Below are 15481 nucleotides of genomic sequence, written 5' to 3'. Positions count from 1 at the left end.
TTACCTTTGGAAGATGGTCAAATTATTCTGATTTTGTTAGAACAGGACACGTTTTTTCCACCTTTGGAAAATTGTCTAAATAAGTATGCAGACCTATAAAGCCCAAAATATGTACGGCAACCATGTAGCTGGAGTGATGTTGTGCAGTGTACAACCTGCCCAACTATATACCTGACAGCCCTGCACAGAGGAGAACTGGTCACCAGGCTGGAACGTAAGAGGAGCTGCCCTGTTTCTATCCAGAAGGTGGGGAGAGGCAGGGTGTGGCCGGTCTTCACGGAACTCCAGGCTGAGTCAGGAAGAGGACGAGGGGCTGCAGCTAAGCTCAGGGCAGAATCCTTCCTATCAGGGTGTACACAGGGCTCATTGCGTGGCTAGAGTGAGTGTAGACGCCAAGTCCTGATTATTGAGGTCATTCACCCAAGCATTCCTTGGGGCCCCACAAATTGGGGTGAGTCCACAGTCCATGGCCAGCCCTAGGACCTTGGGGACAAGGTCTGTCCCGTGAAGGCCTGGCTCAGTGGCAAAGTGTGAGGCATCTGCCCAGTTAGCTCCAGTCTCCTCCCTTCTCTTCCCATCTGCGAAGAGGCTGAGATGGAGAAGGCAGCTGGAAGCAAGTGGGGAGAGTGGGGAGTGGGGTCCCTGCAAGTAAAGAAATGAATGTGGGAAGTGGAGGGGGAAACTCCTCTTGGCTTAGAAACAAAGACCACCTCTCCGTGAGGAATTAGGGTTCTCTCTTCTCTACAATTTTCAGCCCCTTCCACATTTTCTACAATGAGCCTCAGCTAAGGTTATAATCAGAAATGCATGTTTAAAATGTTTGTCTTTGGGAATAGCCCCTATTGTGTTACAGGCATGACAACATTTTTCTAGAAGAACTTTTGGTCCGAAGGGAAAAGCAGGGGCTTAGCCTGGAGTCAGAAACCTGGAAGGACAAGCGATCGGAGGCAGGAAGGGGGGGAGGGGGACGAGGGGACCGACAGGAGGAGGAGGAAGGGTAACTGTCTTGCTGGGTTGGTGGAATCCCTCCCCAGGGGCTCTCTCCACAGATTTCCCCCCAGGCCCACTAGCAGTGGTTCTTACTATTTTTGAGGTCACATCCTTCAGAGAACCTGATGAGAGCGGTGTCCCTGTTCCCCAGAAAGGTGCGTCCAGGCACACACACACACTCACATGCACAATCTGGCTTACAATTGCAGGGTCCATGGAGCCCAGGTTCAGAAGCCCTCTGCTTGGTTTGGGTGCTTGGTCTCCCCCAGCCCTTTGCATTGTTTCCTGGCTTCCCCTGAGGCGGCCGTCCCCATCCTCCCGCCTGTCCCAGGTGGGGGCCCTGCTCTCTTCTCCCTTTCCTGCTCCCACCCTGCTCTGGCACAGCCAGCTCACCTGGAAGGAGTGAAAGAGGTACCAGAAGGCCCAGGCGTTGATGACGTTGTAATACATGGACAGGAAGAAGGAGACTACCACGCTGGCGACACCTGTGCAGAGGCAAAAGGCGTGAGGATGGCCTGCCCCGCCCGCCGGACGAGGCAGCGGTGGCCCAACCCGGTGGGCCCCAGGACACCCCTGCAGTGACCGCCCTGGGCTGGCAAAATGTCCATCAGCAGGTTTGTGAGAGGCTTAACCATGACCAGGCCTCTGCGAGAACTTTCTAAGGGTCAGTCTCTTCCCTCTCCTCTCTCCCCATATTCTGGGACTGGAGGCTGATGACATTTTTTTGAGAGCTAAGTGCCAGTTGCTGTGTGCTAAGTACTTTATGTGCCTTTACAACAATGTTATAAAGTGGATGTCATTATGCCCCCTGCACAGAGGAGAGAGCTGAGGCACAGAGCTTGCCCAACACCCCCAGGTAGGAAGTGGCAGAACTAGGACTGAAACCTGATATGAGAACCTAATGCAGAGAACCTGGTGAGAGTGGTGCCAGGCGGGACCCTGACACCAGGCATTACGGCTGCTCCCTCCTTGGCTCATCTGAAGTTAGGTTATGGGGGCCAATCCCTGCCCTAGGGTGGCAGGGAGCAGAGGTGTGAGGAGGTGTGTCAGGACTACAGGGGACAGGAGGCAGGCTGTGCCCCACCTGGTCAGGCCTGCACGGAACCCAGGGTGGGCCCGGAGCAGGGTTGGCTAACAGTGGTGCTCTGGAGCTGGCCACGCGGGCCCGAGTGGTGCTGTGCATCTCTGCCCAACCCCACGCTCTGAGACAGCTGGTTAGGCACAGTGGGAGTATTTACACCACGGTAACAGCACATGCTACAAACCAGGCCTTCCCCTACCCCCACCCCACCTTAAAGGCTGATTGTTAAACATTCGCTGGCACCCCGCTGCCCCCACCATTGGCACAAACATCTAGTATCTTTCCTATTGGTGCCTCGGAGAAGCCCTCTGTGATTGCTTACTCGGGCAAATTGTAAATCCACACACCTCTGTGTTAAAAATTAACAGCCATTCAAAATGAGGAGGCAGCTCGGGTTTGAAGATGATTTGTGAGGCCACCGGGCACATTTCTTTTGCATCTGTGACTAAGTCCTGTCATAGTTTACGCCCTCCGTGCTCCTGAAACATCACTCTGCCTTCCTGCCTGCCCTCCTGTCTGGGGGGCGGGAGGTGTGAGCAGAACAGAGCGTGGCCAATGCTGGTCAAAGTTCCTCCTGCTGGCAGAGGAAGCTCCAGGAGCGTGAGGACTGTGAAGGCAGGTTAACCAACTCTGGAGGTGCCAAGACCCCGGCTGGAGGTAACTCAGGACAGGCAGGATGTACGGCAGCGCCTCTCTCGCTATCCACGCAAGCCCAGCTTCCTACACTGGGCATACTCATGACACCCCTGCAACCGCTCAGGGCTGTAAGGAAGATTAAATGAGCTCATGCACGTATACTGTAGAGGCCAGCGCCTGGCACATAGTAGGTGCTCATCGAAAGAAGGAGACGTCGGTATGAGCAGTTAGCAGAGGGGCAGTTCCCAGAACGGTTGTTAGCTAGGACACGGAGCACAGCTCCATCGTGGGCAGCTGTTTCTCTGTTACAGACCAGCAAACTGAGGGCTGGAAAAGAGAAGCAATGTGGTCTTGGTTCCACAGGGATGTGGCTCCTCCCTTTCCCGCTGCTCCGGGGGTAGGAAACCAGCCCCTCTCAGCCCATAGTCTGTGGCAGCTCCTCCTGGGCTGTCTGCCACGTCATTCAAAGGCTCTCTCTTGGGCCTTGTGCTTGCCCCTGGCTCCCACCCCACCCAGGTCTCCCCTGGAGAGGACTGGAAAGCGCCCACGTACCGACGCCGCTGAGGTAGGGGCTGATGGTCCTCCAGGCACCGATGCTGCCCTGGCGCATGCGCTGCCCGACCGCCAGTTCCAGGTACAGGAGCGGCATTCCCTCCACGATCAGCATGATGACGTACGGCACCAGGAAGCTCCCTGGGGGCGTCCAGACACAACAGCCAGCCATCAGCAACGGGCTGTCCTCTGCAAGCCACCAGCCTCCCTGCAGACGTCCTCCCATCCGTCCGTCCTCCCTTCCTTCCTTCAGTCTTTCCATCCATCCTTTCAGCTTTCCACCCACCCATCCTCCTAGCTTTCCCATCATCCTCCATCTTTCTGCCTTCACACCCTTCCACCTTTCCACACATCCATCTTTCTGTGATTCCTCTCACCCATCTATCATCCATCCATCCATCCATCATCCATCCATCCATCATCCACCCATCCTTCTATCCTCTTATCTTTCTACTCATCCATCCATCTCTTCATCCATCCATCTATGGATGACGTACACCATGAATGTCAGTTAAAATCTTTAAATACATCCATTCTGAGTGGTGAATAACTCCTGTCCCAAACTCTCTGTGTGCCCTCCTTAATGCCACAGCTGCCTCAGGCCCTCTGCCAGAAATCCCCATTCCACTCTTTTTTATAGCAACTAATGGTTAATCAGAGCCAGGACCGCTGAGTTGTTAAATGCTTTGAGCATCACTCCTGAATCCATCCATGCAGCTGCCCAGCTCCACACACTTGCTTTGGGCTTTTGTAGCCCCGATGGTGCCCTGCAAGGAGGTGGTCTCCTAAGCAACTGTTTTCACTCAGTGCTTCCTATGGGCCAGGCCCTGAGCTGGGTGTGGGATGGATGGGAAATGAGCAGCCCTGCCCCCTGACCTCGGGTGATCACCTGGGCAGAAGAATTTCAGCTGCCTTATCCTGGGCCACAGAAAATTCCCCCAGGCCTCATATCTTCAGAGATGAGGTAGGGTCTTGCTGTGTATGTGTGGGGAGGCAAGGGGGTCCCCAATAGACAGAGCCTCAGCTATCACCTTCTTTTAGGGAGCATCTCTATGTGTATCTGTTTTATACAGTGACCGTCAGTCTAAAATTTCATTTTAATAAAATTAATTCACACCAATTTTAAACCCACTGGTTTCCAAGGAGCCATCTGCAGACAAGTGTCCTTGGTGATAGTGGGGAGCCAGGGATGTGAATGGAGCTACGGATGCCCTCCCACTGCCTGGCACTAGGACAGAGGCAGGCAGCCTGTTGCAGGGGGCGGGGGGACATCACAACTGCCACTGCCACCACCACCCCACCTCCAGATGGCTGGCCCGCTGCTTAGCCTGTCGGGCCTGCCCCGTCCTTCTCTGCAGCCCCTCAGCCATTCCTCCTCCAATTCCTGGCTCCTTCGCTGTGAACGAACCTGAAAAATGGCCCAGTGGGAAAAGAGAGCAGGACTTCTGATTCAAATAAAAACCCTGTCACTACAGCTACGGGGATTACAGAAGGAACTGTCTCTGAAAGTGTGGCGGTAAATAACGAAACATATATGTTTACCTAAGCATCTGATACTTACACAAGCGCCTCCATTGGGTGGACATGCTGTCCTCTAACCGACAGGACCGCCTAAGCCCTCTCCTGCACACCATGTACCTTTGCATCACCCCTTAAGTAGCTGCACAACATTCCACTAGGAAAATGAGCCCAGAATTCATTTCATCAGTCCTTGGACACTGAGGCTGTTGCCAGTTTTCTGAGCTCCTAAATCAAGCTGTGGGACAAACCCTGGTCCACGTGTGGTGATTTTCCTCGGGACAGAAATCCCAGAAGTAGAATGGCGGGAACACAACCAGGCACAGCCCCATGGGCTCTCCTACCACAGAGAGAAGGGAGAGAGCGGGGCACACACCACCAGATGTCGGTATTCCCCATGTCATCTCCTGCTCACGTGGGGGCCTGGAACAAATCCAGCTCTCTCAGTTGTGGACCCTGAAGACGCTGCCTGGCCGTGCTCCCTTCCTGCCCTGCATAAAGGTGTTTTAGTCCCTCACCAGGTTCCTTTCCATAGCAAGGAGTCTGAGAGGCCGTCAGGGGGTCCCACCCAGAATACGTCTGACAATAAAGGTCATGTTGACAACCTGATTAGAGCAACATTCAATCTCTCAGTGGTTATAAGATAAGCTCATTTTCACCCAAGGTGTTAAACAGTAACCACATGAGGCCTGGCAGTGTCCACGAAAGGCTTTTCTCTTTGACAGGGCCTGCCTTATGCCCACTGCCTGTGGGAGGCCAGAAGTCCCAGGCCTGGTGCCCAGGTGGGAGCGTGGGGCCCTGTAGCCCTGCCCATTGGTAGTTTCTATTATCCCTCCCACTCCTCGCCCCCAACCATCCAAACACACACAATCCTTGTGCAGAAAAAAAAACAAGTCTCTCAACCCATAGCTCAAATTTTATACAAAAACAAAAACAAAAAACCCCACTCAAAATGGATCTTAGACCTATAGGTACAACTCAAAACGATCAAACTTCTAGAAAGAAACACAGGAGAAAATCTTTCTGACCTTAGGTTAGGCAAAGATTTTTAGACACAACATCAAAAGCATTATCCGTGAGTGAAAATATTGAAAAATTGGACTTTCTTTTAAAATTCTGCTCAGTGAAAGACACTGCTAGGAGAATAAAAAGACAAGCTGAAGACTGGGAGAAAGTATTTGCAAAACACATACCTGACAAAAACTTTGTGTCTAGGACATATAAAGGACTCTCAAAACTCAATAATGAGAAAACAAAGAACCCACTGCAAAACAATTTATTAAAAAATTGAACTGACATTTTACTGAAGAAAATATATGACTGGCAAATGATCACATAAAAAGATGCTAAGAATTAGTGTTTACTAGGAAAATGCAAATTCAGACCATAATGAGATGCCACCACACAGATTGGCTAAAAAAAGAAAGGCTGACAGTACCAGTGCTGACAAAGATTTGGAGAACCCCCATCCATCGCTGGTGGAAATGTAAAATGGTACAGCCTCTCTGGAAAGCAGTTTGATAGCTTCTTATGAGGTTAAGCATCCACTTACTCTACGACCCAGCAGTTATAGCCCTAGGTATTTACTCTAGAGAAATGAAAACTTACATTCACACGAAAACCTATACAGGGATGTTGATAGCGGCTCTATGCAGAGCTGTCAAAAACTGGAAACAACCTAACCATTCTTCAGTGGGTGAAAGGATAATAAATGCTGGTACATCTACACAATGGAAAACTACTCAGCCATAAAAAGAAACAACATGAGAGAAGTGAAAGATGCCAGAATCAAAAGGCTACACCCTGTGGGACTCCATGTATATGACAGCCTGGAAAAGGCAACACTACAGGGACAGAAAGCAGATCTGTGGCTGCTGGGGGCTGGGAGTGGGGAGGGGTAGGCCACAGGGGCATAAGTGTGGGGGGGTTAACACAACTGCATGTGTTTGCCAGCACTCATAGAACTGGACACCAAAAAAGTGAATTTTTCTGCATGTAAATATATCTCAATACACGAAAAATATGTTTTGCGGTCAGTTTTGAAAACAAGTCCACTAATCAACCCTCTTCCAACAGAACTGTTCCCCAGCCTCCCTTTATGTAAAAATTCTGACACGGCCTCTCCATGAGGAGACCCTGGCATCTGAGAGCGGCAGACAGACACAGGCCTGAAAAAGGGGTGTGTGATCACATGTATCTGCATGGGGTGTACTGAGGGAGATTAAACACAGCCACATTCTCGCAGCTGCTCCCAGGACAGGTGGAGTCCATCTCCGCACCTGGGAATGTGGGCTGGCCTTGGACTTGCTTTGTGTAATAAGATGTGGGGGAAACAATGCCATGGTGGTTCCAGAGCCCAGGCCTCAGGACACCGCGCAACTTTGCCTTCCTCTCTTGGAAGGCGGCCCCGAAACCCTGCACGGAAGCTGGTCCAGGCTGCCTGAGACAGAGAGGCCACGTGGAGGAGAACCAAGAGCACTGCCAGCTCAGCACCGGCTGCCAACGTGTGAAGGGCCTTCCAGGCCGGCCGACCTGCCAGCGAATGCCGCCACACGAGCCAGACCCGATCAAACCAGTACAGCAATGCACAGCCCACCCACAGAACTGTGAGCAATAGCTATTTCTTGTTTCAGCCACTACCTTTTTTTTTTTTTTTTTGCTTCTCAATGCTTTAGTGTGTATTTCTTAAAAACAAAGACATTCTCTCATATAATTCCAATGCAATGAGCAAAATCAACAAATTAACCCTGATACAGGACTATTATTATTTTATCTACAAACCTTACTGGAATGTTACCAATTATCCCACTGGTGTCCTTTATTCTGGTCTCAGACCCAGCTCACAACCACGCATGGTACTTCTGTCACCTCTCGTCAGTCTCTTTTAATTTGGGACAGCTCTTCAGTCTTTCCTTGTCTTACATGACCTTGACACGTGGGAGAGTACGAGCCAGTTATTTTGTGGAATGTCCCTCATTTTGGGTCTTGGCAGGGACACTGAAGCGATCAGAGGCACGTGATGTTGATCTGCCCCTTTCCTGGCCATGGTCACTTTGCTCATTTGGTTAAGGTGGCGTCTGCAAGGTTTCTCCACTGAAAGTTCCTGTTTCCCCCTTTGAAATGACTGATAATCTTGGAGGGAGATAGTTTGAGACGGGGTCACCATCCCGTCTCTCCTTGGACCTTTGCCCACTAGTTTTCACATCCATTGATGATTCTTGCCCGAAACAATGATTACTGTGTTGGTTGCCTGACGATTTTCTAATTCCATCATTCTTTCTAAATCCTTAGGCTTTAGAGAGCTCTGTCATGCAGAAATAGATGGCAGAGGCACCCATCCAGCCCCGTGTGGCAGTCTGCATTACCCTGGGTGCGTGGGATGTTTATAGTCACAGATTTATTCAGAGGATGTAAAGCCAGCTCTTAGCCTGGTTAATTCTTACTCATCACCACCTCCCCAGCACCCGCCATCACTTCTTGACTGCAGTCTCCTCCATGCTCGTCTTCTTGAGTCCACTCTGCAGCTGTCCCCCTGACAATTTATTCTCAGATCATGTCACTCTCTGCCTCCCTCACCTTCTACCCTCCCACCTGGTCAAAACCCTCTTTGGCTTCTCTTTACAACGAGAATGACATCACACGCCCTCCGTGGCCTCTGAGGATCGAGGAACAGGGCTTCTGTCTTCCTCTCCAAGCTGCTCGCCTCTCTCACGCCATCAGTCACATGACCCTTCCTGCTGGTCGGGCCTCTACACGCTTGCCCTTGCTGTTCTCTGCCTGGACCGCTTTCTCCCTTCTTTCCATTCTCCACCAAACCCGGCTTCCTCAGAGTGCCCTGCCTGGTCCGCCTTAGTGAAGCTAGCCCCCATGCCAGAGCACCCTTCTAGCTTCCTACCCTGCTGGTTTTCCTTTGGAACAGTTATCCATGTGAAATTATGCTGCAATTTAGTTTTCTGTTTGGTGTCTGTCTCCCCTTCCATGGACCCTCTTGCTCCCTGGTCTGTTGAGAGTAGTGAATGTTGGTTGAACGCAGGAAGGAATCATTCAGGTCTCACTGGACCTTCCATATACATCACTTCCTTCAGGGACCTCTCCAGATCACCCAAAACCAAGTTGGGGTCCTCCTCGCTGGTCTCTGGTCTCACAGTCTTACAGCCCCTGCTCACTGAGTGTCTACTGCTCTGCCCACCCTCACTTCCCTGAACAGTTCATCACTATGGGCAGAGATGGGTCTGCCTGACTCATGCTTGAATCTCCAGCTCTTAATGCAGCGCCCAGCACAGAGTGTTTGTTGAGTGACTTCCTGATGGTGAATGGTTTGACAGCGGTGGTTCTACTCATGTGGGTGGGTCGTGAGGCTATTACCAGGGAGAGATGACAGAGAGGTCGGGTAAAGTTCATCATATTGCTAAAAACAATGTGTTTTTAAAAACTTCATATAAAATGACTTTGAACTCTGACTTTACTTTGTGTCTGTATTGGGTAAGACGTACATTGGGCACGTCTATGTCTGCCCGCACCTCCCTCGGAAGGAAGGATTGGACCTCCAATAACTGCAGATCAAAATAAAAGGAGCACCCTGAGGTATCAGAGCAAATGCCTTCCTCTGACATAGATTTGCTGTGAGAAGCAGAAGGCATTTGTAGGCAGCGTCTAGTACACGATCTCTAAGAGTTCAGAGCACCCTGTGTTTGTAGAACAGCATCAGGCAAGATGAAGACAGGGCAGTTCAAGAAGAAAAGCAACGAAATGAAGATGAAAAAAATACAGTGGTTAATTTAAAGCCAATGGAGGCAATAAGTGAAAATATATATGTACAACTTTGAGAAATTATCCTGCAGCCCAGAGAAAAAGGGTAAAGAAGTAAAATTATAAGAGAAGACATGAGGCATGGACAGCAGATCTAAGAATTTTCTATCTGGAGTAAGAACTAAGGCGGAGAGAACACTGCACATACACAGCAGTTAGAGCCCACGAGTCTCACAGTAACAGAGCCTACAAGACATTGCCTGGGTGCGTCACTGCGAGGGCTCACTAGTCCTGGATAAAAGTCATGAAAATCTGGTAAACACCTAGACACAGAACTCACAAATTTAAGGTAAAATTTTCATACAATATCATATAAACTTATAGAATATCTTAATAGGATACCTAAGAACTAATAAAAAAATAAGTCTGGCTGCAGAATTCTTTGCAAAACTAAAAATCTGAAAAATCTTCACAGAACAGAATAACATCTATAGAGTTTTGAGTAAAAATGATTGTGGCTCATTCATGTGGGATATAAAGGAAAGATATCCTCAGACAGGCTTAAAACATAAACCACGTATGAGTATTCCTGAAAGAATTACTTTCTTTGAACTGTAGCCAATTAGTGTTGGATTACAATAAAGAACTTCAACTTGGAGTTATGTTATAAAAGAACTAATTCGTCGTAAATAAACTAAATAGAATTAATTCTAAAAATAATATTGTTAATATCATTGTAAAATAACCAAAATGAAAAAATGTGATTCTTGAATGTGAAGACATGTAATATTAGAAGTGAAATAGTCTTTACCACGTGTCTGAAATATTGGAAGGTAAATGGGAATGAGGAAAGGAGTAAGAAATAAAAGTGTGCTATAGTTTTCAACTTTCATAGGTGATATCAACAGATAACATTTCATGCTTGATACTGATAACTAGAGCAAACAAATACATTTTTATTTAAAAAATTAAATTAACTACTAGTAGACTAAAAATAGGATTTATACCTTCAAAATCACTTGAAGGAAAAAAGCAAAGGGAATACACTTCATATTGTAAAAGATCAAAATAAAACCCAACAACAACTACAAGAAGGAAACAGCAAGGCAGTACAAACATCGTGAAAAATAACAGCAAACATGACAAGACAATAAATACAAATGGAACAAATTCTTCCACTAAAAGATAATAGTCATTTGCGTTATAATAGTGTAAAACTGTAAATGACTTAAAGTTCCACATTGGAGAATGAGTAAATAAGTCATGCTATATCTGTAAAGAGAATATTATAGAGTTAAGTTCATATTTTCAAATAATAGCAAATGATCTTGCAACTGATAATAGGTTAAGTAAAAAAAATAGCAAGACACTAAATTACATATAAAAGATGGTTCTAATTTTTTAAAGCAAAAAATGTGTTAACAAGCATGATTCCTGGGTGCTGGAATTTGGGGTGATTTTGTATTTCATTTCTTTGTCGTAGTTTTTAATTTGTATTTTCCTATTTTCTACCATGAAGATGTATTACATTTATAACCCCAAAACACACACAAATATATTATTCGAGAGCGTGATGCTACTTATTTTCCTAATTATCATCGCTAGTACCTTATCTGTTTTCTACATTCAAGAATCTCACCAGAAGAGAAATTCCTCCTGTATGAACTTGACCTCTGTAAGTTCTCGCATCTTGCTCTATCTTTTTGAGACCCACAAAGAGACAAATCAGTCAGCCACTTTCAGGAGAAGGTGTACTCAGTCTTCCCAACTCCTCTCCTCCCTCCATTTATATACCGCTGTCCTCTACAAAGCTCAGTCCCAGGCTGGGTGCTGGCCTGAAGGGATAGGCGTCTAGCGGTGTGTGGGGGCTGGCTCACACCAGCTCGCAAGAGCTACCCTGCACATCTCTTCCCAACCACATCCCAGGACATGACTTTGCTAGTCTGAAATGGGCTGTGGTGGGAGTATGTACACCGTGGTAATCAGCAAATGCTACAAATTAGGTTCTGCACCTCCAGCAAAAGCCAGTTGTTCAACACTTACCAGCACCCCACTGCCTGGTTCCTAGCAGCTGGTGGCCTGGGAGAGGGGCTTCCTCCTAAGCGTGGTCCGTGGACCAGCAGCTTTGATCAGCCTCACTTAGGAGCTTTTCAGAAATGTAGAATCCTGCCCTCAGAATCTCTGGGGGTGGGACCCAGCAGTTTACTAAGACCCTCAGCACCAGAGAGGAGCAGAAGGGACTCTGCGGCCTGAGGGTCATTGTCCTACTGCATAGTCAGATGTCCTTTGATTTTCCCTTCTTTATGGTTTAAATATCACATAGAGAAAATTTAGGAGGAAAAAACCCCCACATTTCCCCCAGCCACACGAATGTTCTCGTTTCTCCATGTTTCTTCCATGATTTGAGACATGCTCATATAAAACCCAGTCGTTGGCACATTGATTTTCTACACATTAGCACATTAGCACATTTGTGTCCCGATTTCTTCCTGAATGACTTAGACTTGGCGTGATGGCCAAGACCTGACGACTTTTTCAAGAAGAGATTTTGTGCCATTTCTTCAGCTGCTTTTCCCCCGTAGCACTAGCATGCTGGACAGAGGTGGTTGGTACTTGGAATGTAATCTGCAGAATTAACATTCCTCGTACTGGGCCTGGCCCGAGAGCGGGAAGGAACCAAGCCTCCCTGATCACCAGCAGAGCCCCACGGAAAGGAGCACAAGCCCCTAATCCGTTTTATTCTGGGAAATGTTTGGCACAGCTTGGCTCTGAATTTGATCAACAAGCTCTTTGTTGGTGGGGAGTGGGAGGGTCACAGCTCTGCTTGGAAGGAAGTCACACACCCCTCTGGAGCCTTTTATGATGTGGTTGGTTTATCCTTCAGCTTTAGGTAAAGAGTGGATCTGAAAACTCCCTGGGTTTGGAGGAACATTAATCACTTATTAATAGGCGACACTACTGGCAGCGAAAGGCTCAGGAAAATCATCAGCTTCCCCCCATCATGTACCCTGCGACTTTTCAAAACAGACCTGGCTCGTTCATCCAACAAGTATTTATCGGTGCCTCCTCTGACCTTGTCACTTCACCAAGGCTGGGCTCGTGGGATAGAGAGAAACTCTGGAACAATGTGCTGTCCTTCTGACCAGGTGTTCACTTGGCCAGACAGGCAGTGGAGACAGTGAGCGAGCGCAACTGAGGAACAGTATCATTTGGCCTGGCCTTGAGGGAGGAGTGGGAGTGCTCCAGGCTAACAGCTTCCCAGGGGTACCAACCACCCAACCAATATCCATCATCCATCCATCCATCCATCCATCCATCCATCCATCCATCCATCACCCATCCATCCATCCATCCATGGTCTCCCCAGGGTTCATTCACTTGTCAACCACCATCCATTCATCTCTCTAACCACCTATCAGTCTAAGTATACTCTGTACCAGGCACAAGATTTCTTTCCTTTTCCTGGATCCTGAAGGTCTCGTGGTTCCCCCAGCAACTCCTTATATCTAGTCTACTTCAGAACTACTCCATCCTACCAGTGTCCACCTGCAGACTATTCAGGTGACGGTGTTGTTAAAAACAAGAATTGAAATAGTCACATGACAGCAAGGCTCACCTGGCCTGATGTTTGGGAAAGAATAAATACATGTATCACCAGTAGGTGTGCTGAACACAGAATGACAAGGAAATCTCATCCTGACAAACAATTATTTCAAAAGGCAGTTATGAAACTGTTAGAGCATATGGCAACATATGCCCTTCACGTAATTATGATGTATTTGTGCCCTTAACATTAAAAAAAAAAAAAAGACTCAGAATTGGGAATTCACTACTTAAAAAACAAACCTGTGGATTAACTTTTTCGTCAAGTTTTTTTTTTTTTTTTTTTTTTTTTTTGAGCTAGTGGGGTAAAGGGAGGGGGGAACATTGTTTTAGGTCTTAGTCTTCTTAAATGGGTTAAATTTTGTAAGTACTTTTATCTAACATCTTTCATTGTCCTCTACGGTGAAAACACCATTCATACCACTCATATATATGGAACACCTCTCTCTCTCTCTTTCTCTCTCTCTCACACACACACACACTACAAAGTAAGCAAAAATCACCCTTAGGTAACTATTGCTAACGCTTTGGTATATATTTTTTCATTCTCTTGTCTCTGTATATTTTAAAACATAATTGAGATCTCCCGTTTTATACAGTGAGTTGACACTGACTTCCCCTCCCTCCGTTTAATGTATAAAATAGAAAATACATACAAATTTTTGTAAACACCGTCTTAATGGCTGCACAGAGCACCAGAGCATGGAGGCTCCATATTTATGAATCAATCCCCTTTAGTTGAGGGCATAGGACGTTTCCAATGTTTTGCTTTCATTAAAAGGACGGCATACAGAGATGGTCCTTCTATCGTCCACCTTCTGTCAGAACTCTCATTATTTCCTTTAGGTAGAACTCTAGAAATGGAACAACTGGGAAACTATTTCTTTAAATGCTGAGACTTCAATCCCTATTGCCATATTGTCTTCCAAAAAGGCACGTGGCCTTCAGGAAGACTCTTTGGTATGTCACAGGTGTCCCCAGGGCTCTGAATGTTAAGGGAATGTAGTGTGTGTTGCTGTCTACCTAGTGAGTGTGCTGTGATGCTTCAAAGGGAAAATTTGTTAAAAAAAATAAAAAAGCAGAAATAGAATGATTTGCCTTCCTGCCTTCTGTGGTTTAAACCCAAACCAATCTTTTTATAAAAAAATCTAAAGAAATAGCTCAAGATCTTTCTATCCTGAGTTTCAAATCGTGAAGCCAGGAATATAAGTTTCTGATCGGAAAGTAGCATAACGAGTTTCTGTTGAACAAGACAATTTCCTGCTCAATGTTGACACAAGCATAAGGATTACTCCCTAGAAGTCAGACCACTGCCACCTCTCCTCCTCCCGAGGGAGGAAAATAGGGTCCCCTGTGCCTCTTAGAGAGGCCGCCTGGCCAACAAGGGTGTGGTGGGAGGCTTGGACCCCCTGAAATGGGGTTGGGGGTTGCAGAGAGCTCTGGAGGGCGGCTTTGGATAACAGCTCCGGCCGTGGCCTGTGATGCCCTGGGTCCGATTCCCGGCTCTGTAACTCTCTGAACCTCAGTTTACTGGTCTAGAATATGGGACCAATCCCAGCGCGCACCCCAGGCACGTCAGGACTGAATAGCATTCGGCACGGAGAGCGCCGACGATGGGCGCAGACGCGGGGCGGGAGCCGGAGCCGCGCCGCGCCGCCCGGGCGCCCGCACTCACCTCCGCCGTACATCTGGCACAGGTAGGGGAAGCGCCACACATTGCCCAGGCCCACGGCATACGAGATGCAGGCGAACACGAACTGCAGCGGGTTGGCCCACAGCGGCCGCGCTTTCTCCATGGCCCCGGAGCTCGCGCGCTCGCTTCCCGCTGGGGCGCCTGCTCCGCTGTTTCGGTGCCCGGCAGCCAGGCGTGCCGTCCCGCCCCGGCTCGGCCTGGGGGTGGCCCCGCACCTTCGCCGCGCCCGCTCGCCCGCTTTTTAATTGCTAATCTCATTAACGGCGCGCCCGTCGGAGGGGCGAGGCTGGTAAATGGATGACGGCGAGCCCCACCCCGCCTGGCAGCCGCGGCCCGGAAGGCGCCCGAGATTGCGGGGTACAGGGCGGCGCCACGTCGGGGCCTGCCTGCTGGTGAGCGGTGGAGTTCCTTGGAGTGGTCGGGCTCCCTCAACCCATCATTTATTGAGAGCCTACTGTGTGCCAGGCTTTGTCTGGAGACAGGGCTGTGAAGAACACAAACACCCTCAACCTTCCTGGCGCTGACATTGTAGTAGAGGGACACACTAAAGAATTGGACTAGATAAAACATCCCATTTTCAGCTATTTTTGACCCACGGAATGGACAATTTCATACAGTTCATCGTAGTCCAAATATAAGACCGTGAGAGGCATGAAAGT

At 48.3% G+C, this 15481-nt stretch overlaps 1 protein-coding gene across 3 annotated transcripts in view; it reads right to left on the bottom strand.

Moving 5' to 3' along the window:
- The window catches only part of SLC6A20 (solute carrier family 6 member 20), a 36553-nt gene extending 21475 nt beyond the window's left edge, over positions 1–15078 (bottom strand). The window contains exons 1-3 of one of the 3 annotated variants that reach the window (XR_012489589.2): positions 14805–15058; positions 3260–3400; positions 1384–1475 (exon numbers count right to left, since the gene is read on the bottom strand). Coding sequence is in view for 2 of the 3 variants with exons in the window: in XM_019724056.3 (XP_019579615.3) it covers positions 1384–1475; positions 3260–3400; positions 14805–14925 (354 nt within the window). In the remaining variant the exon portion in view is untranslated. Of the gene's footprint in view, positions 1–1383; positions 1476–3259; positions 3401–7558; positions 7578–14804 lie in introns of those variants that run through there. The other 2 variants (XM_019724056.3, XM_088798206.1) reach the window with 2 other exon arrangements.
- Positions 15079–15481: the final 403 nt, after the last annotated feature.

This window comes from Rhinolophus sinicus, chromosome 5, assembly GCF_057876585.1.
Source record: "Rhinolophus sinicus isolate RSI-liver-muscle chromosome 5, RSI-T2T, whole genome shotgun sequence".
NCBI classification, from domain to species: Eukaryota; Metazoa; Chordata; class Mammalia; order Chiroptera; family Rhinolophidae; genus Rhinolophus; species Rhinolophus sinicus.
This window is presented reverse-complemented; position numbering and strand designations above follow the sequence as displayed.